Consider the following 24,554-nt stretch of genomic DNA (forward strand, 5'->3'; position numbering starts at 1 on the left):
TTAATAATTATGTTATAATTTGTTGACTTTATATGCATACATTTCCATCAATTAGTATTTACGCTCAAATTACTTAAATGAGCTTCAGATTTTCTAAATATGTTGATTGTTGCTATTGTATGCACATATCATACTTTAACTTAATGGCATGAACATTGTAAAATTATTTAAATCTAAGTTCAAAACCACTAACTGAAAAATATAAGAATCATTTTTATATAAACAAGAATGAATAAAATATATTAAACATGGTAGTTGTTTAATTGTTTTTATTTATAAGCATTAAAATTAAAAGATTGAAAATAGCTTACTCACAAGTCACAACTCATAAGCTAAGGTGTGATAATATTATAATAATTTTTAAAAACAATAAATATTAGGTGCCTATACATTAAAATTAAGTAACATGATATGTAAATAACAGGTGATACTTGCTGGCTAGTGGCTACTAATAGTTAAGTTACTTAACTTACCTAAGTACATACTTAATCAATTGAAAATTCCTATTTGTCTTGTCAAGTCAAAACTATTTTTTTAAGTTCGATACAATTCTTTCTATAAACGTATATTGAACATCATTCTCCAATTAAGTAGGGGGTTGACGTCAATAACCGGGGAATGTCTACATTTACAACATTTATCAATTTTTAGGTAAATGACGTCATTTACCGGGGAATGACGACATTTACCACGTTAACATCATTAACCGTAACATATACATGCAGCATTCGGAGCGCATGCCGAAGCAAAACTGACAGCACGATGTCAGTTATGACGTGATGTAATTATGTCAAAACAATATTTTGATATATAATAAATAAGTGTATATGTCGTCACCTCTCAACACAGTCACAGTCGGGATATATATAATATAATATAGGGATCTCGTTCAGTACCATCGTCATTGCAGCATACACACACACACACACACACACACATATGCTGACCATTGGTTGTGAGTTTCCGTAATCCCACATCACATGATATTTGATTTATTTTTAATTTTTATACTTTTACAGTATCTTGGTGAGACGTCTCCGAAACCGCGGACATTGAGTTTTTGTACGATCGCAAAATTTCATTTGCGAATTGGATCGGCTTCTTTGTCGGTTGCCGTATTATTTTTATGTGTTCATCTGCCTCATCACTCCTGCTCCAAGTCCTCCAACGCCGTTTTTATATGGTCGTGCATCCTAATATCTACTCGGTACGGTTATGCTTCGGTATGCGTTGGTACGTTTTTAATATTTTTATCGTTGTTGTCCGGCTTCTTCGCCGATTGTTCCAACGCCGCACGCCAACTTCTCTACCGATTGCCGTTACCTATTGGTTGTAAGTGCAATACAGTGTCGCTCTAACTATACCGTTATATATGACGTTTCGTGTCCATGATTAAGCAGTCGATCACATTGTTACGTAACGATTAATTGTCGAGCTCTCGTACCTCTGCAGACTGCAGTAATAATAATAATAACTGCTATTGGTGTCATTAAGGCAGCGTCGTTGTCCACTTCGCCACTTCGGTACCGTAAGCCACCGTGTCACCGTCGCTGCCGAGCCGCGTGATCGTATAAAGTAGGTGTCGTTCGGCTGGCGGCCATGCAGAGGGGGTCTTATGCGTTAATAACCGACTGTGCGATACTCGTGAACTCGTCACACGACAGTGTGCCGGAGAACGTGCGTTGGTGGTTTATCGCCAAACTCCGTAGTGCCTCCCCTTTTTCGTACCCGCGATCCTGCATAGCTGCAGTCGTCTTATGCAACGGCTTCACCTAGGAACCACAATTTTACGTACGTCGTCGGTTCGTCAACAATTGTATCGTCGAAAGGCGACAGCGACATTGCATCTTTGTATAATTTCACGCTATTTACGTTATCGTAAAATACCATTATTTACACTTCGGTGCTATGTCATTCTGCACTATATACAAACTGATACTAACTAATTATTGTATTAAGTACGTGTCCGATTACTGGTGTAGCATTACCTATACTATGCATTATATATGCGTCAAGTCCGTCACAAAAAACGTCGAGATGTACGTACACTGTCGAACACTTGGACGACAAATCTTGTGCGTCCAGTTATGCCGCCGCAAAGTAAGTTTTTTTACGTTGCCCGCTACAGGTTGTTCCTTCGTCTCCCGCAAACGCAAAAACCGAGTATATATTATATAATTATACATAATAATATACTCGTCTAGACGTCACCTTTGTATTCATGCAACGGTCTCGTATTCGTTAAACCATCGTCGACACTCCACAGCCGTTGTGATGTTTTTTGTATTAGCGATTACCTGTTCACCATTTGATTGAGATCGCTTTTGTCGCCGTCCCCGTTAGTACATAGCCAATAAACGCGTGCAAGTGACTTGTCATAATGTCATCATATTCCGTTCCTGCTGTTTCTCATGTACTGTATCTTCGATCTACGAAATAGGTGCGCGAATAGTTAGCGGAAAAATTCGAGCACTAATTTCCGCTATAACACCATTATTATTTAGAGCTCAATTAGTGCTATTCGATGCTATTCTATTCAGTTTATTCATATTGATAATGATAATAATACTATTAGGTATTTATTAGGTATTGATGACTTCATTAATAATAACAGCGAGACAGTGAGTTCGATTTTATTGATGTTTGCTGATTCGTAGTCTGCACTTTATAAGAAATAAATTATAGGTTAATGTCATGTTTCGATACAATAATCCCGATTCAATAATACAACAATAATTAATTAATCTTAATATTTTTGATACATTAATAAACAGATTTAACCTCTTCTTAAAATTACTGGTCATTTTGTTAATTGAACAGCAAAAAATCGACTGCAAGAAACTTCTTGTTTTATCGAAAACAAATGTCAATTAACTATACTTTATTTGCAATTATCGGATTATCGATTTGACAAAAGACTACTTACAACTTTTTGCATTATTGCGCTAACAATTGGAGCAAGTTACAATTTAAGTTAAGTTAATGTCATTAGAGTTTTTTTATTATTCATGTATCGATTATATAATTAAATATTTACAATAAGTCAATATGTACATTTAAAAATGTATAATAATACATAGAATCCAATATTCATAATCGAAAATCAAACATCAATACTTGTATACTTTATTAAATTAGATATTTAAATAAACATAGTTGAGATTTAGCCGATTTAGGATATCAAAATTATAACCATTAGTCATTATTATTATACCGGATAATTAATTTAACATAAAGTACTTATATTATCAGGGCCGTAGCTAGGCACTAGTAAGAGGGCATTTTCTAGGGGCGCAATTTTACAAAAGGCTCAGTTTCATCGAGTAGCATTCTTAATTCAAATATGATGATTTACAAAAATAAAAATCTGTCGTTTGTTTTTAGCATAATCGCAACACGGTTCTCGTCACGCAATTGTATATTGGAAACCACCCTTGGGTATTTTATTTTTTTTAAATAATGAGGATTTTTTATTTTTATGGTGGTAAAAAAAAACTAAATGAGGGGGCGCAGATTCGGTATTCTGCCAGGGACGCTACTGGTTCTTGGCGTTCTTGCTACAGCCCTGCTTATTATTTAAAAAACGATTAACGCGTTTAAAATAAGTACATTTTTGTTACATTACTTAAATTAGTCATTAAAAATAAAAATTTCTAGAAAACTATTTTATAGTATTTTTTTTAATGACAAACGTAAAATAAAACAGTATTTATAAATATTTTTTTAATTGTTTAATAAATTAAATTGCATGTTTAGATGAAAAATATAATTTTTAATTTCGCTGGTACCATTGTACTATTATTAAGCTTTTCTTTACAAACCACTCAAAAGAGGATTAAGTATTTTAACAATCATATTAATCAACATAATTTACAATTTAAATAATCAATGCAATATTGTCTACTGACCTTTTTTATTTTGTTCAAATTATTGGGTTTATCGTTTTCCATTATTGATATTCCTTTTACTTGTACACACAGATACATTTTTTAAATTGTATAATACATTAAATAAACTATACACAACAAATATCAGTTTACATATTATAGTCAATACAAATGTAATAAAATAAATATACGAAATTAAAAAAAAAATTTTCACAATTTAAAAGGAAATACTTTGTATAATATGTAATAAGTTATTGGAGCCTAGGGAATTTCACAACAATTTTCAATATCCATCCGTTTTTAAAGTATAGTTATACTCATGTTCAAATTTCTTTGTGTATATCAATATTCGTTAATATTGAACATCCAAGCGTATGTTATAATCTACTATTATAAGCACTTTATAATCTCGCTCCTAGGAAACACCATAGATACTCCAGATATCGTCAATAACGCAAGTTTTTGTATACCTTTCTTCTTATCCAGAAGTCACGAGTACCTCTTCCAAGTACCAACCCACAGTACATCCTATAGACATAAAATCCCTTACATACATCCCTTGCTTTGTAATTTAAATAGTATTTGTTTTGATTTTAATATGTGTATAAATACGTTAGCTATAAATATATAGGTTACTGTAGTATAATATAGTACCATTTAATTTATATTGAGTTTCTCTTATTATTTATTCGATGTTGATGTAATGATGTGTATTATTTATTACAATTATTGCAAACTAAACTTAATATGTAAACTTGATATTGACGATTGGTGTTTAAAAATAAATAATATCGAAAATATGGTTTTGGGAAAAGATTTTGGTATACTATTACGAAGTTTATCACCGTCTGGTATAGGACTATGATTACAAATTATAGTACATTACTGATTTAATTTAAATTGACTCTGACGTCTCTATTATAGCCCACTGGTTTACTGCAGATGTTATATCCTTTTTGAGAAGTTAATAAAATTCCTTTTGAATGATTCGTGTAAAAATCCTCGTCATAATAATACGATCTATATGAAGATTCCTAGTTTCGGCAGCAAAAATTTCCTTTTGTGATCCAGATAAGGAACAAGTTTGACGAAAGGTGTAAATTTACCTATTATCAAATTTAAAGGTAAGAATATTATCTAGAAAATGCTATATTATGCTTTTATTGATATTATAATTTTGAAGTAAGTTATAGGCTTATAGCTATGTAAAATATTACAACTTTAAAATGTTCATAACTCACTTTAAAATTACATTCTTAGCTTTAAATTTGATAATAGGTAAATTTATTCTAATATTAAAGCTAACATCATAAAATTTGTTCTGCTGAACGCAAATTTGCTATGATGTACCTACGCTAGTAAGACAGAGAAAACACGTGCGGGTATAACGTCCTCTTAATAGTTAATAGCTAGCGTGGATATTGCCACTGCCCACTAGACTAGTCGCCAGCTAAGAATAAAATTTCGAGCCCTTAGTTAGAGCCCGTATTATATAGATGTTTGCTAATGCAGTAATGCCTAAAGTTTACTAGACGTAATCCTTTCTAATAAGTGTATTTTTGATTAGAATCGCATTTTCCTTATATTATATTTTAAAAGTAGTTAGTCAGGGCCGTAGCTAGGAATTTTCTATGATGGGGAGGGACCAGTCCCATAGGTAGACATTTTATAACTTATTAGGTACTATTGCTCATCAGTCAAATTACCGCCATTAGCATTAATAAACAAACCAACATCATTATTACGAGAATCAATAACCTTTAAAAAAGCTTAGATATTAGGCAAAATGCATTGGCAAGCTAATAAAGTAAATTAATAAGCTATAGATATTATAATATATTAGCTATTATTTAAAAAAAATAGAAATGCAATAAAAATGTTGTTTCGGGCTTCGAATGCTTAGATAGATAGTAAGCTGAATAGTCACTAGGGTAAACAAAACAAAGTTTCTTGTTGCAGTATAAATATAACGAAACAAAGACAAATCTGCATATATTCTTAATTTTTTAAAACAAATAGATTAAAATATAAAAATAAGAGATCTATTATAACTGAATAAAAATATTGTTATATTTTTTAATAATATTATTATAAGATATATTTTTTTAATTTTTAATAAATGTATTATAATTTTATATTTTATATATTTTTATATATGCAACAGTAGACTTTTTTCCTAATATCAGTCACTACACAAAAATATGCAATATGTATGTAGTATGCCCAAAAACAATTGATAAATAAAATAAAGAGTTTTTTTCTAAATTTAAATTTTGAATTATCACTGATTTATTAGCAAATGCATATCAATTTTTCATTTAAAAATACTGTTAAATGAATAATAAGTAATAATTATAGTGTATAATACTAAATTATTTTAACCAGTTTATAAAAAATACTCGCTTGATTTTGGTCAATACCAATAGGTGCTATTTCAGATGATTGAGAAACAATTTCACTATTATTATCATTAACAGTATAGTGTCGACTCCAGAAAAATAACTAGTGATTTGTGTGAGTCGCTTTTTAAAGTATTTGAATGCATTATATAAATGCACATATGCTAAATTTTATAAAACGTTAACTAAAAAATATTTCGCGGATCTGTAAATACAAAATTGTGATTGATATCAATGATATTACCATCAATATACACCTTGAGCACTATATACTATAAATTTATCATATTATATTAAGTATTTGTTCGGTTAAAAAAAGATAGTTTGAACAATTTTAAATTTTAGAATATACTAGACATTTTCACATTTTTTACTTTGTTAAAAGGATGGATTGAACCCCCCAAACCCTTTCCGTAAGCCATGGTTAGAGTACCACGGTATTAATTACACGTGAGATATCACAAATTTTGTATCTGCGTGTCGTCTTGCATATTATTAGGATGACTGCAACACCAGTGTTACCTAATCGGTGTTCCGCAAATTAAATGATTAACATAATATTATGTATTCATGTGTAACAACCACGCCAGTAAATTTTGCGTATTTAGATAATATACAGGTTTCCTATAATATAACGTTCACACGACGCGCAATTACAAGCGTAACGGAAGGAAACGACTACACTTCAATAACTATGTATGTATGTATGTAGCATTTAAGCTATAATAATATAATATATAGGTACCGGACTTGATTTTCGTCAACGATAACTGCTTCCCGGGAAAAAAAAACCAATCGATTATATTAGTATTTTTCCACTGATGTAAGTACCGATTTCAATCGTTGTTTATTTATTTTTATCAATTAATAATGATTAATGAGTATTGAATATTGATTCAGTACGCGCCCGATTTTCGTTTAATTACCACGCGACACGCAGTATACGTTTATAAAGAAATTGCAGCTTAAAAGTTTATAGTTCGGTCTTGTTAGGGGATTTTTTTTTTTTTTTGTATTACACAGTGGTTAAGATAAGTGGCATTGAAGACGAAATATGATAATAGTAGTTACATTAAATACAGATTCAATGCAATTTAAGTTAATCGGAAATAATGCCTCAGTGCGTGATAATATATAAATATTATACTCAGTAATGATGCCTTGAAACCAGCAAAGTTATAACAGTATTTGAATATAGTACATCCTGCCCTTAAAGATCGACCAATAGAATTATTTGAAGGAAAATGTAATAGCTTAAAAAAATGAAACTTTAACCAAGTGGTGCAAGTGTCGCATTGTCTCAACAAGTACTGACTGCACCATTTGAAATGTTACAACTGATTCTTAAATAAAAAAAGGTACCCAGTATTTGGTGAACCATTAATTAAGTCTTGCTTGCTGAAAACTGCAGAAATGTTCAATAAAGATACCAAAAAAAAGATTCAAGATTCAAGGTTGTCCAATAATACAGGTAAGATACAAGTTGAAAAAATAGTATTCGGTGTCAAAGAGCAGTTATTGATAAAAATAAAAAGTTTATTCATTTTGATTTCCAACGCGATGAAACTACTGGCATAGCACAATGTTGTCAATTACTAGTATTTGTCACATTTTTAAATGTTGAGGTAAGGATCATAAAAAATAGTTATTTCTGTCGAAAAAACTCAAGATAATGTCGAAAGGTATTAATTTAACGAAAATAATTAGCAATTATTTTGAATTTCATGGTCGGAAGTAGAAGAAATTAGTAGGCTTTTGTACTGACAGGACTCCTGTTATAATAGGATTTCGTTCGGGTGTCGCAACATCGGTAAAAATCCCTCGACTCTAACGACATACTACAATATTTTGTCGCCAAGCGCTACCTACAAAAGTATAAACGGAAGAATTGCTATACCGCGGTGGTTGTCATAACCGCACATTTTACACCGTTCAATACCGCACACATTTATTCTATTGTTAAAAAGGGAAATTTGAAAGGTCGATAGTTCAAAACCGCACACATTTGATCCACAGTTAAATATTAAACAGCAAAATCATAAAACTGTTTTTATCTGGACAAGTAGCCTTATCTCAACAAACACCTTAGGAATAAAATGTGACAAACATAAAAAAATATTTTAACCATAATCCAGATTGTGAATTTTTATTATTGTATTTTTTTTTACTTTGGAATAGAACTGATTTTTCTGTATAATCTCGAAAGTTTTATTTTTATGATTTTGTGATCTTGATTAACTGGTGTATGATAGTAAACGATATAATGTTATTTTATACGTTATTAATATATATCAATATGTGCGGTATTGAACGGTTTGATTTGTGGAAAATATGTGTGATTAAGGAATATAAATGTGCGGTTATGAACGACGCCCTGTTATACTATACTCGTATAGGTATTCACAATGATGAAGATGCGACCCTGGAGCCCTGGAGGTGACTGGTTTTTGTCGTCAACGTACAGGTCATAAATAACTGTTTCCTTTACTTAATCAACCATCAATAATATATAATATATACATTGCATAGTGTTACACTCTTGCATGTACAGAAGACGGCCACGTAGGTAGATTCTAAATTTCTAAATATGAATGGAGTTTATGAGATTGAGCATAAAATAAGTGAACATTGTGACTTGTGAAGAGCAAAGCTTTTAATTCGCGTAATTATAAGAAACTATTTGCTGAATTCTGAACATGATGCGTTTTTTTATAGGTACAAGTGAATATTTGTATTTTTAAAGGTAAAATTCGTGCATTTGTGTGCAAAATTATAAGTGAATAAATAAAAATTGTAAACGGCATTTTGGACTTTCCAAAGTCTTGTCAACGATGATAAATATGCTGATATTTGGAAATATAAAGTGATAACAATAAACATATGTCATATAGTTTCAATATTTTTTGTGTATACGTATTCTTGTTTATGAGCAAAAAAGTCTATCTAAATTTTCTAAAATTGAGGTGGTCTCTAAGTGGTCCGTGGCGGTAAAGATGTTGGGAAACATTGCTATAAAAATACTACATTACCATCATGAAATTTTTATACTGCAATATAAATTATATTATAATTATTACCTAATTCATGTCTTAAAAATAATTTGAATATTAAAGTTACATAACATAAGCAGATTATTTTATTAGTAATAAATAATTTTTTTAATAAATATTAATTTATTTCAACAAATATTTTCTATAAATTATAATCACCTTTCATTATAATTTTAAAAAATGTACTGTAATAGTAGTTACCTATGGTAAATGGTAATATATTTATTTGAAAAATTAATGAAGGTGCATTATACCTATATTTTGTAAATATTTACCTACTAAATAATTATAATATGTTTTTAAGTAAAAAAAAATATATAATCTGATCCAGGCAATCACTAACATAATATATATTAATATGTTATAGCTATAGGTATATGTTATACATTTATAATATGGAAGTGTTAAACAAATAAAAATAAGACTAAATATTATTCTATAATATGATATATTTGTTGTACAATTCTAATAATAATGTTGTATTAGTTTTCATTAAACCTGAATGAACTAATTTACATCTACATTCATGCTAACATTAATTACCTATTTTTTATAAAGTGTATTTATATTCAAAAATGATCAAGATAGATACTATAGTTATTAGTTATGTAATCGGAAATGTATGTACATATTTAACTATTTAAGACAGACATGAATCTACAATACCTAAAAGAGTCTCTATTATATATTTATATTTAATACTGAATAGTGTTTATATAATTACGACTTTTTAATAATCCATTCTTCAAGTACAACATCCACGGATGGTCTTTCATTTGTATCATTGTAGAGATCCCAGTAATTAATAATACCAAAATCTGTAATAGCATAATGTAATAAAGCGGTTTATTATTTTTTTGTTATTATTCAGTTTTTTTAATTTCTTGACCTAATCATATAGGTATTATTTATAACGTTCCACTATTGTAAGTCTGTTATTGTACCTAAAAATAAATAATAAAATAACCTTAATAAATAGAGACGGACACACAGTTTCCGCCCAGAATTTATTTCCTGTACAATAATTTACAGTTAGTCAAGAAAACAACTTCTCCAGTCTTTTTTATTTAGAATTATTTTCATAAGCGGAAATTTGGTGAAATTACTAGGGGGGCTAAACAATATATGCTCATTAGTCATTAGTCATTACATCTATATAATGTTAAGACCTGTAATTTAAACTTCTGGGGTGCTTAGTCCTCTCAAGCCCCCCCCCCCGATTTCCGTCTATGATTATTTTGATCATATATCTATTGAAAACATGAACCTTAATGTAACAAGAATAAAAATTAATATGTTTATATTGTTTTCTATCTTTACCTACAGTTTCTGTATAAAAAAAATGTGCAAACCTACTCCTAGATCTACCTTTGCTAAAAGCACTCATTTAACTGTCGTCTGTTATAGTTTTAAAATTGAACTGAGATATAAATTGTACTTCTATTTAGAAATTTAGAGATGCTTTTAAAATGTATTACTAGGCCTTTTTATCGTATCTAGGAATTTAAAATGATAATTATATATACCAACTTATAAATTTTATGAACTAATCTAGTAACCCCATTATAACTATATGATAGGTACGGTAAAGTAAAAACACTAGAATAACCTAGAATTTATCAACACGTTATAGGTGTTACTACTGTTACTGTAATAGGTTTATAATGTTTATATCATTATATTTATGACAACATATAGGTATTAATATACAAATTGTATATCATTTTTTATATGAAGTTTAAAATTTTGGTAATTATTTTTTAATAAATTCTATAGTTATAAACAAACTATGATTAACTATTTAAGCATTTAACTTTTATTTGTTATATACTTACAGTCATTGTTAATTTTAAATCAAAATTGAAGAAACCAAAGGCTGTTAATTCGTTTGGTTCATAAGCTGATATCTGATGCATGAATGTTTTAATCTATTTGATTAAAGATAATTGTTAATAGTGACCATAAAATAAACAGTAATAAAAAATTAGATAATCCAAAAAGTATATATATATATATAACTTAAGTTTAAATATAAATTATAAATTATAAGTTAGTTTTATTATTCACTTGTAACTTGATATCAATATTCATTTCAGAAATCCGATTCAGTCGCAAAAATGAAATAATTTTTCTTTTCTAAAAATAATAAAATATATATTGTTAACATTAAATATAAATAAACAGAAAAACGCTTTTGAAATCTCATTTGATTTGAAATTAAAAACTTAATATAATAATATAGGTATACAGAAATATATCTACAAAACTTTTATTATTTTTTATATTACTTACTTAAATGTTTAGGTATTATAATTGATTTTGTTATTATTATTTTTATTTTTATATTTGGTGTTATAGGTTATATCAGGGATGGCCAAACTTTTTTAGCCACGATCTACTGAAAATAAACCTAACCACCATGATTAATTTTCGAGTGCGTAGCCTAAAAATAAATTCCAACACGATCAACTTTGAAATCGTTTGCGATCGACCGTTTGGCCGCCCCTAGGTTATATTATTATTAGTATTTAATAATACTACTTATTAATCATAGAAATTCATAGTAGTACTAAATTAATATACAAGCAAAGTGTTACTAACATACATTTCTAACAGATATCAATGGGATCACCCGAGTTGCGTCCGGTAAAAAAGGTATACACGAATTGCGTCTCAAAAAATACAGGACGCAATTCGTATATTTTAATCAGGGGTTCTTAAATAACTAACAAAAATAAATAACAATTATAAATATAATATAAGTCAATCAAAACATTGTTTATCAAATATAATAAAAAAGTAAATAAACGTTAAATTGCTTAAATCTAATTAAAATTAATGTAGTCCATAATATAATAAATAAGTTAATTAATAAATAAAACATTGCGAAACTAAATGCTATATACACATACATATAATACAAATCTTTACCGATAATCGATATAGTATAGGTAGAATAGAAATCATGTTTTATTGTTCACAACGACGAATGACGATGAACGAACTTGCTTATTAGTTATAAATAACAACGTTTTGTTATAAATGTTTTAAGTTTACTATTATTAATTATAATCTCAAATTCTACCAAAAAAAGTATATACCTATAGGAGGTTGTATATATACAACTATATTATACATCATGTATTAATATATTATATTAATATTCTACGTATACAGTCAAACAGTCACATTTCACAAATTATTTTGTATTGTATTGAATACCTACCGACTTGATATTATCTTTATTTCGATAAGATACTATTATTAGTCCAGTGGCGGATCTAGGATTTTTTTTTGGGGGGGGCCCATTATTTTTTTTTACATTAGTACATATTTTTATAAAAACACTTGTATTAGTATAATAGTATTTTAAAATGTATAATTATGTATAATGTATTATATACCGCTACTTCCAAAGACAAAATAAATTCAAAATTTAATACTGATTGAAGAAGTCCGTTGCATTTTGCAAGTATATTTCCATCTGCATTACCTATTATATCTTCCAAAAATATTACAATAGGCAAAAGCATATCCGAAAATCTAAGAATCGCTTCATGAGATTCAACCCATCGCGTTTCGCATAGTTTTATTAAAATAACAGATTTTGATGTCGGTAAATGTTCAGCGATTACTTTTTTAAACAAATCAACTCTTTTTGGGGATTCACGTACAAAATTGCATACTTCTTTAACGGTCGAAAATAATTTTTTATGGGTAGTACATTGCAAGCTTTTAATAATGTTAAATTTAACCGATGTGATGCACAATGTGTATAAGACGCTTTTGGTTGTAAATTAAGAATTCTAGCTTGTACACCTTTATATTTCCCTGACATATTAGCACCTCCATCGTATCCTTGGCCACGTAAAAATTCTAAACTTAAACCTAATTCCTTCAGTTTTTGAATAATTATATTAGCCAAGTTTTCGCCAGTACATTCAAATACAGGTACAAAACAAATAAAATTTTCTTTAATTGTACATGTTGTTGTATCTACATATCTAACAGATAAACTCATTTGTTCAATATGCGCCAAATCTGAAGTTTCGTCACATAAAATTGAATAAAAAACACTGTCCTTCACCTCTTTTATAAGTTTATCTGTTATGATTGAGCCACATATATTTATCAATTCATTTTGAACAGTTTTACTGACGAATGTCGCGTTTTTTGACGCCGATTCAAAATGTTTACGAAGATTTTCATCACCAGCGTCTATTCTAAATAATAACAATTGTTTAAATATTCCAATATTTTGATTATTAATTGCTTGAGTTTCATGAAAAATTGCCGTATCAGATAAGACGTTACATTATAGCAGCTATAGCATGTAACGTCTTATCTTATAGTATAGCTACAGCCTATTTAGTTTCAACTTTTAAGGATGACTTATAAATATAACCGGAATTTTTCGTGAATTGTGATTATAAGTTTCATGTCATAGTTATATTTTTAAACATCTTAGGGGCCATGGGGGGGGCCCAGGCCCCTCTGGCCCCCTCCTTAAATCCGCCACTGTATTAATTGCTTGAGTTTCATGAAAAATTGCCGTATCAGATAAGACGTTACATTATAGCAGCTATAGCATGTAACGTCTTATCTTATAGTATAGCTACAGCCTATTTAGTTTCAACTTTTAAGGATGACTTATAAATATAACCGGAATTTTTCGTGAATTGTGATTATAAGTTTCATGTCATAGTTATATTTTTAAACATCTTAGGGGCCATGGGGGGGGCCCAGGCCCCTCTGGCCCCCTCCTTAAATCCGCCACTGATTATTACTATATACTATACTAGTTATTGGATTTTATAGCTGGAGATATTATAGTTATAACTTATCTATACGACTGTCGAGTGTCGACTTTAGCTAAAATAGTTGTATAGATGAATAAATTCAACAAAATTGCAACAAAGTTAAAAAAATCCCAAAAATTGCACTTAAAACTTTTAGATTTGAATTTATATTTACATTAAACGTATTTAAAACTTATTAATTTTATTAATAACTATTAAAAATATACCTCGGAGAACCCCTGAAAACGAAATAAAAATTCTACTACCTAACCAATATAGTGGGACGCAATTCATGTATACCTTTTTAACGGGACGCAACTAAGGTGCCCCGATATCACTACTTTCATTTTAAAAATGTTGTACAACCAAGTTTATAAATTAATTTATTTGTTTCTCGTATATTAAAAATTTAAAGTAATATGGCGTATTCGCGCGACACGCATTATAAAAAAAACCACCAATAATTAATCATTTAGTTATTTAAAAATGTTATACATTAAAATAGTACAAACCTCTTCAATGACCCACGAAGTGACGTATAGGATTGAAATCATGTTAAAAATATGTTGTAGGTAGAATAAATATGGAATATAATCATGACACAAATAATCATTATATATTGTAAACAAAAATGTTTCGATCAAAGCATGTGCGAAAGTAAATGTAAAATATACCAATAAGACCGGTCCATAACCCAAACTAAACAATCTAAGCAATTCAGAAAGTTCAGCATGCAACAATCGTATACGTTCTACTAGCATTGTTATCTCTGAAATTGTCCATCCACCCGACAAAGCGAATAATCCTAAAGGTAAGCATTTCCATAATCTATTCAATTCACAAAATCGGTACCCCAAGTTACTGAGATAATAAAGCGATGTAACCATCACTACAAAAATAATGATATCTGGCGTATGGAACAAGATTTTTATATAATAAAATATGTCATTTATTGGTATAGGGTATTTACTTAAAAAATAAATCTGACAAAAAATAAAAAACAAGAAAAAAAAGGCAAAAGTAACATTCCAAAATCTTTTACTTATTAAGCATAATTTCACAGGGAAAAACGAATTTATTAAAAACAACTTGTGGTCGAATTCAATGATGCCGTTAATAAACCTGAAATTAAATATATAATAAAATTAATCTATAATATAAACAAATTTTTACAGCTATTTGATATTTCATAATAAATATTCAGTTTTATTTATTTTTGAGTACCTATACTAGTTAAGTAAATGACATAATATTATGCTCGTAAAATGTTTGGATTTAATTCTAAATATTCAATAACATTATTTTTAGTATTTTATGAATATCTAGTGTCTTAAAAATTTGAACTTCAAATGGTTATAGAAAATTTAAATCGATTAATCCAGTGTTCGAACTATAAAATATTATGACTAAAAGTATTTGATATTTTTTATTTGAAAAATAAACAATTTTTTCAGTTAATTAATATTGTATTTTCAATTATTTTTACTTAGTGAATCAAGCCATAGATTTTTTATTGTTATTAGTAGAAAATAAAATTGAAAAATTTCAATTGCCTATAAATAACTCAAAAAAAAATGTTATCAAGTATAGAGAATGACCATAAAAAGATTTTTTGAAAATTTCAAGTAACTACTGTAATTTTTTATTTTTGATTTACAATAAAACGACAAAGTAAATTTTGTGGAAAACTTCCACATTTTACTAACTTTTTTTTTGGTTTTTTCCGGTTACTTTTAAAATATTGAATTTTTTTTCTTTATTTGACTTTTTATTCTTAAAGTACCAACTAGATCTTATTTTCTACCAGAAACTTCTAGAATCTCTATAGTTGCAAGTCGAAAAATGTATAATGCTTTAGATAACTTATAACTAGAGCACGGATTTTTATGCACTTAAAACTATCGAAATATGCCATATAATATGCAGTAAAAATCATGAAAATATGCAAACAATATGCAGTTTAAATCATGAAAATATGTAAAAAAATATGCAGTCAAAATTATAAAAATATGTAAGAATTTTTTATTTATTTAAATTTTACAATAAAATTTATAATAATTAATTATTTAAATACTTAATAAAAAAAAATTTTGGGAATTTTCTGAACTTAATTTATTTTTAAAATGAATAATCATATGCATTTCAAGTTTTTCTTTTGTGAAGCTGTGTTGTTTATCGGTTTACGTATTTTTAAAGACTGAGAACGAACGTTTGACGTCAACCGAAGTTATTGGGGCATATTTGAAGCAACTTAGTATTGTCGGGTCTTGATAAAGATCTTTGAGCTGAATGTTTTCGAAATTTACTTTTAATTTTTCTACTTGACAAAATATTATTTTATACATTTTTTTAAATTTTCGCTTCAATATGCAATAAATTTTGAATTTTGCCAAAATATGCAAATATATGCAATAACATTTAAATATGCAGAAATATGCAAAAAAAAACTTCACCATTAGCTTAAAATTATGATGATTCGTGAAGATAACTGATAAAAATCCAAAAATATTAAAAGGAAAAAAATATGCAATTGCATAGAAATCCGCGCTCTACTTATAACTTATAACACATACACACAAAAAACAAATATCATTGTAAAATATAATTAAAAAAAAAAAATCAATATAACTACTTTCATCGGTCAAAAAAAATTAAAAAAAAAATTAAAATTGTGATTATTTAAAAAGTATAATTATTTTTACTGAATTTTTATAAGTTATTTATTCAATTTACTTAACGTTGTATGTCCTTTTTATTATTATTTTATTTGTCTAATTATCCCTGGAATATATAATTAAATGGTAGTTGAAGAGAAGTAAATAAAGACGACAATTTATTTATAGTTTCTAAAGGCTATCATTTTTATCATAAAAATAAAATCTAGTCGAATCGATTTTAGTAATTAAAGATATATTTTTATTTTGTTACCCTTATCACAATTTTCTTTAAAATAAATATTTTTACAAAATTCATCAAATTATAATATTTTACAAAATATTTAGTGGTTTCAAAGTTTTAAAGATTTAAAGATTTTAACTTAAATAACTATTTATAACACTTAAATTGTATGACATTTTCCTAATATGTAAATTGTCTTACAAAGTTTTAATAAAATTCAATAAATTATTTACACGGTAATTTTTTACAGAAATTTGAAATTAATTTTTCTAAGAGATTGGAACATATTTTTTTTTTACATAATAATTTACATGAAGTACCATCAATGGTTGGCCTCTTCACTCAAGCCCCCTGTCTGAATTGATGTAAATAGTCGTAATTTAACTTAACTTATTACGATTTGTAACTTTGTTACTTTATATTATGTTATTTTGTCTTTTCTATGTTAACTCTTTAATCACTTGTGCTTATTGTAAATAATTATTTTACAGATTGTACAATTTTCTAGCTTAAAAATAATAAAAAAAAAATAAAATATAATAATTTAAAAAATACTATTTTTAAGGAATTTAGATATTTTGCTATTACGTGTTTTATTTTTTACTACACGTACAGTGAAATTATATAATGGAATTACGAATTATGAGCAAATATGTCCATCACCTTTAAAGTTTAAATTATCCCTTAAAATGTCTAACCCGTGATGTATACAATTATTTATGTATATAAGTTATCTATTACTAAAGTGATACTAAATAATATATTTTATTATAAATGTATACATTTTAGTTATTCATACTTTATCATCCATTTCTCCGATACTCTTGCTGCTATGATGATGGCCCAATATTTAATAATATTAAATTTAACTATAACGTAAGAAAATCCGATATTAAAAATCATATGATAAGTAATAATTAAGTATATAAACATTCGAATCAATTCAAGAAATAAATAATACGTTAATGTCATGTTCCGGTACATTAATTCAGATTCCATAATGTAACAATAATTAATTAAACCAACTATTTTAGATGCATTTATAAAAAGATTCAGCGTTTCCTTAAAATTACTGGTCATTTTGGTAATCGAACAGCAAAAAATCGACTGCAAGAAACTTCTTGTTTTATCGAAAACAAATGTTTATTTATTATTCTTTTATTGCAATATTATGGGAACATCGATTTGACAAAAGAATACAACATTTGCATTATTACGCTAACAATTGGAGCGAGTTACAATTTAAGTTAAGTTAATGTCACCAGAGTTTTTTTATTATTTATGTATCGATTATATAATTAAATATTTACAATATGTACACTTAAAAATGTATAATAATATTTAGAATCCAATATTCATAATTGAAAATCAAACATCAATACTTGTATACTTTATTGAATTAGATATTTAAATAAACATAGTTGATATTTAGGTATATTATAACCATAACTATTATACCGGATATTTAATTCAACATAAATTACTTATTATTTCAAAAATGATTAAAGCTTTTAAATTTATACATTTTTGTTTGTGACGTCTCGCACAATCTTGTACCCAGGTTCGGTTTGTGGAGCGTACATTGACGTGGTAAGGTCGCCAACCCACAGCCGAGATATTTAAACTGGAGCGTGTAGGATTTTATAATATTATATGTATGAAGAAAATAAAACAAATAGGGAAGAATAAATAATAATGAACGCATTGTTTTTGGGTATAGTTATTTTTGCGGAATTTATTAGTAATTAAAAAAAAGATTAGGTAAGATGTAAGTTATGGCCAAGAAAAGCCATACGGCATAAAAACTTCGCCCCAAATAAAGGTCACACCAAAATAATAATAATAATAAAAATGTAATACGGCATAATAATAATTCAATAGGGCACGGCTCCGATCATCGGTTACCGGCACGTATACCAATAATAATAAATAATAAATATATATATATCACAATATCTAATGCCTGTTGGGCAACAACAATAATGATTACTTTGTCCATAAATGTAGTGCCATTGAGCACCAGCATCATATAATAATATAATATATAATAAATAAGACCGTTGGGCACACCAATAAATAATAATTATCAATATAAAAATATAATTTAACAATTCATATCGGCCAAGGCATTTGTTTGTAACATACGTACGATCTAATATAAAACATATTACCAAATTTTGTGTCGCGTTATTGTCCGGAGCGCCGTCCCCGAGACGCCCTCGGCGATCGGTTTTTCTGTCTACTCCGACATGTTGTCCGGTGAAGTGGAAAAACAAAAGTGATCTATATAAGGCCGTTGGACATATCATATACCGGACAAAGTACGTCGACGATGTTACCTAATGGTTATATAATAATATTGTTGGCCGGTATAATATGTTATATTTATATTTTAATTGGTGGCATCTAATTAATATCTTAACGGCCGATCACTCCGGACCACGGGTACTGGGAAATAGATGGTGTGTGTGTGTGTGCACGTCCTTGTAGATTGGTGTCGTCTTCAGGCGGCGGCAGAGGGGCCCGCGGGACGGAGAGCGCTGCTGCATCATGGTTAATAATATTAAATAAAATATATGATATTATTATTTCGACCGTTACATGTTGCATCACTTCAAGTCGTTAAAAAATAACATCTTTCTAGAAAACTATAAATTTTGCACTATTTTTTAACGTGATATTTTGTTTTACCTTTTTTAATGACTTAAATAAAAATAAAATAAAAAATTATACATATATATATATTAAAATGTTATAATAAATTAAACAAATCATACTTGTCATGTTAAGATGAAAAATGTAATTTTAATTTTGCTGGTATCATTGTGCTATTAGTAAGCTTTTCCCTACAAATCACTCAAAAGGGAATTAAATATTTTGACAATTATGTTCAAATTACTAAAGTGAACTCAGAATTTAAACAATCAATGTAATATTATCTACTGGCTTTTTTATTTTGTTCTCTTTATTGGGATTATCATTATTTATATTTCTTTTACTTGTACTTGTAATATCAGCGCCCAAATCATATTTTCGTTTTAGTAATTCGTCCATTTTGTCGTTTCTAAAAGTTGTTATCAAATTAATCATTACAAATAAATTTCTAATTTCGAATGGCAGTTATTATAAAAACATAAAAATAATGATAGTCTACGGTAAAATGTAAGTATAAAGATGAATATCATATAAAATATTTTAATTAACATCTAACACGTCTTAACGGTTAACAATACTCTACGGCCTACGCGGTAATCAGAGACGTATTCTGAAATTTGGCGCCCCAGTGCTAATGTTTTTTCTTCTCCTTCCCTCAAAAACAATAATGTTTTGATTTTTTTCTTCTACCGAGTATCGAGCGCGTCGGAGCTTATTTTTCGGTGACCTCCCGTTATTGTTATCCTTTTTGGCATCACTTTCTTACATTATTATTTGTTTTTAATGTATTTACTTATTGAATCCTTGGTGAAAAATTGACTTTTTAATCAAAAATTTCCAAATAATTTTTAGTCGTTAGATAAAATTATTCTTCCATATTGGAATCTATAATATAAAAGTGCCTAAAGAATTAAATAGTTTATTGACGGTTATACTTATATATCGATGAAAAAAATTAAATATCTCAGTTTGTTTGTCTACATTCACCGATTTCATATTTAACATACTGCAATACATTTAAATTACAATAATATTACACTCTTCATACATAATAACTAAAAGGACTTGCTTCCACATGGAATTAAATTAAAGTTAGTAAAAAAAGAAAAGTAAAATCTTGAAAAATTTAACGATAGAATTTTCCAAAATGTTGTTTGTAATTCCTTAAAATTATTTAAAATGTATTTTTTATGTTTTTTATGAAATTCAACACCCCGTGTTGGAGTGTTGTATATATAGTATATCATATTATTATTTATTAATTATTAATTTGATAAATGATAGTACTTACATAAACTGCAGTCAAATACAGAGTTGGATGTATAATATAAATATTTACAACGACGCATCATTTGATTTTTAATTTTAATAGTATAAAATACATTCAACGTCAATGTCCAATATATTTGGCTATTGACGTCAAGACCGAACAATGTTGTTTAATACAATACTTATACTATAGAGATTCAAAAATAGTAACTATTGAGTAATTTTAAATGTTTTATTAAATGTAAAAAAAAGTTTCTTAAGTTTTTTTTATTTAAATTGTATTAGAAAGTGCATCTATTAAAATCTATATTGTTATTTGTTATTTTTGATATTTATTTTTCAAATATTTCATATTCAAAACTTTCATTTACAAAACCAATGATCAAATCATTGTATAAAGCTACAGGTAGAATATAATACCTCATATATTCTATAATCAGTGAATATACAATAATGTTCTCCATCGAATAATTCAAATCAACCCTTTTTTAATCAAAGATTGATTGTTAATCGTAATTTTCTAAAATTCCTTGTTAAAAAATTGGTTTAAGCCTTTGAACTCATATCTATATTACACTGATTTTTTTTTCATCTACTAATATAATCAAATTTAATTTACCTTACAATATATAGAGGATTAGGAATAAATACATAATTAATATAATATTTTTATTTATAATAGTTAGTATATTATTACTTTTAATATATTTTTAGAATGAAATAACCCAATTACTTTCGTATTATTAAATTATTTTTTAATTTTTAAAACATATATATGTATGAATAATAATCGTGAACATCATTATTTTTATAAAGAATAAAAATAAATAAAATACAAATTTAAATTAAAAATATTATACAAGGTAGGAATTTGCCATTTAGTAATAATGTTTATAAAAAAAATTCCAAAGGAAAAATATGTTTAATATACTCAAATAATAAAAGATATAAATAATTATTCACAGAATATAAATTTATAATAACTATGTCCTACATACTTATTTATACAAAATAATATAGGTTTAATTTCAATTTGATTCGAATTAAATTTAAACATTATTTTTATAAATATTACTTAATTTTAAAATGCATACATAATTTGCATATGTGTTTTATATTAAAATCACCTGTACTAACTACTAAGTTACATAAAAAATTTGATTCGTTTAATAGTTCACTTAAATAATGGAATAATCACTACATCATTTATAAAGAAGGTACCAAGAAGACTATGTCTAATGATTTATTAAATATTTTGTGATTGTTTATGCAATAAAAATTGTTGTATAAATGTATATACAATACTACCACAGTTGTCCATAGACATTTTGAATAAGGCTTTTTGTATCTAAACTCGTTGACTTACTATAGAAAAAATAAGAAACAATGAAAACTGTTCATGCTTACAAAAATAAACTAATGATTTTTTTTTTGATTTTTTTTAGTCGTGAAAAATATTTACCTAATTTTATCTAATTAGATTATATCACATAATATGGTACAAAGAATTTTTAACTTCAGTTTTTGCCAATTTGAATTAATATAATTTAAACAAGTAAGTTAAATAAGTACAAAGTTACACTGCCATTATTGGAATTAAAAAAAAAATGTTTTATAATTAGTTCCATTTTAAACTTCAAAACCATATTATAAAATAAACAAAGAAGTGATTAGTTAATGAAAATTGTTCAGATTTAATAGTTTAACTCAATATAGTTATCTAAAATATAACTCAATAACTGTATTTGCATGTACAATTATTTGTTTATTTGTTTAAATTGTTATCATATAGTTATAAGATGTGCTATTTATTGACTATTATATAGGTAAATTAAGAAAACCTTAATAACAGAAGCTTAAACCATTGTAAAAAATAATAGGGACTTATAATTTTTATTGTATAAGTATTAAATATTAGTAATAAATTAAAATAAAATATATATTTTTTAAATCATAATAATAAAAACTATATTCAAAAAAGCCAACCAATTATTTTTTTACCTACATTGGCTACACTACTTATTGCTGACGTTACAGCTTTTGCTGCTTTAGAAAATCCTTTATATATTATTTTACCTATTTTAGAAACAACTTTTATTACAGGTTTCACGATTTTAACTGCAATATTTACCAAAGGATCCACTAGTGGGCCTACGGTATGCAACAGTTTACCGAATCCATTTTTCATAGCACCAGGTATATTACCTTTTTTATGTTTGTTGCATTCATTTAAATGCGATCCTATAAATTTATCAAGTTTACAAAAAAAATCAGAACATTCGCAGTATACAATATTATAATCTGTTCTCGGTGGTGTTGGTTGTATCCTCTCTTTAGGTTTTAGATGATTGTGATGTCTATTACGATGGTCCTCTCTATCGCGTGGACCGCGTGGTCGTTTGTACCTCCAACCTCCGCGATTGGTTTGTTCTTTACTGGGCATCAGTGTCGTTATTGATGTTGTTGTTGGTTTGAAACTACTCCCGGGAAGTGTGTTACGAGTGAATTTATATTGAGTAGCCGGCTCATATTTCACGTGGCATTTTGATATAGCCCCATTGAACACTTTGCATTCTAATATCGTGTTATCCGATACTTTCCATGCATTTTTAATAGGAATTAATCGAGATACAACTGAATTCGATAATAATATTATCATTGTAATCGAAAACAATACTGTTAAACGAAACCCGTTCATTTCTGCTAACAAAAAATGCAAAATTATTTAATATTGTGTGATAGTAAATTTTACTACTTGGTCATAATGTTCAAGAATCACTTAGTGAACAATTTCGCTCCCGGACCTAAATACACAACATACATACATGCATACCATAGTATATATGTATATACAAGTACATACAATATAATATATCTAAATGTGGATTTTAACTGATATTTTATTCTGTAGGTATATTAAATATATTACATACCTATACTTCTAAATAAAAATATAAATATTTACCGTGAAATGTTGTTGACTGTACTTTATGTACCTGTCCAATTTTATAACTAAAAGTTTAATAAGAACTGAATGAAAATCAACTTTATCGTGGTTATTATGCTGTTTTAAAAAACTAATCTAACTCAGTCGTTTGATTAACTGTAGAAAATGTATTTAAATGATCACGTATTCGCATAACTTGTAAAAGATACATAATTAATTTTTATGATTTTTTTTTTTTATTACGTCTATTAACGAAGAATGATAATAAGTAATAATTACTTATCGATATGATGATATAAATATATTTATTAATGATTATTTTTTTTAGACAATTTGTAATTACCAGTTGTCATACCTAACTTAATGTACATGGTTAGCATAACTTAATAGCATCATAGATATGGTATAAGAACACATTTGAAAATACAAGCAATATCATTAAAAATTACGAAAATACTTGTAATTAAAAAAAAGTCAAATTATTATTCAAATGTTTTAAAACTTTACCAAAAAACAAATGAAAACTTAATAGCTTATAATTTGTTAACGATAATGTATGTATAGATCATAAACTATGGTATCTTGTACCTAAACAATTTAATATAAAATTGTATTTGTTTAAAATTATAAATAAATAATATAATACATTA

The 24,554-nt window shown here is 27.2% G+C and overlaps 1 protein-coding gene across 1 annotated transcript; it reads right to left on the reverse strand.

Annotated features, from left to right (window-relative positions):
- Nucleotides 1-9,997: 9,997 nt before the first annotated feature.
- Nucleotides 9,998-15,129, reverse strand: LOC132923444 (uncharacterized). Its single transcript, XM_060987439.1, has 4 exons — nucleotides 14,648-15,129; nucleotides 11,404-11,472; nucleotides 11,172-11,264; nucleotides 9,998-10,154 (listed from the first exon to the last, which is right to left on the reverse strand). Exons 1-4 carry the CDS (start codon nucleotides 15,020-15,022, stop codon nucleotides 10,032-10,034), a joined length of 660 nt encoding a protein of 219 aa, XP_060843422.1. The 5' UTR covers nucleotides 15,023-15,129; the 3' UTR covers nucleotides 9,998-10,031.
- Between the last annotated feature and the right edge of the window lie 9,425 nt (nucleotides 15,130-24,554).

Source organism: Rhopalosiphum padi, chromosome 2 (genome assembly GCF_020882245.1).
Source record: "Rhopalosiphum padi isolate XX-2018 chromosome 2, ASM2088224v1, whole genome shotgun sequence".
Taxonomy (NCBI): domain Eukaryota; kingdom Metazoa; phylum Arthropoda; class Insecta; order Hemiptera; family Aphididae; genus Rhopalosiphum; species Rhopalosiphum padi.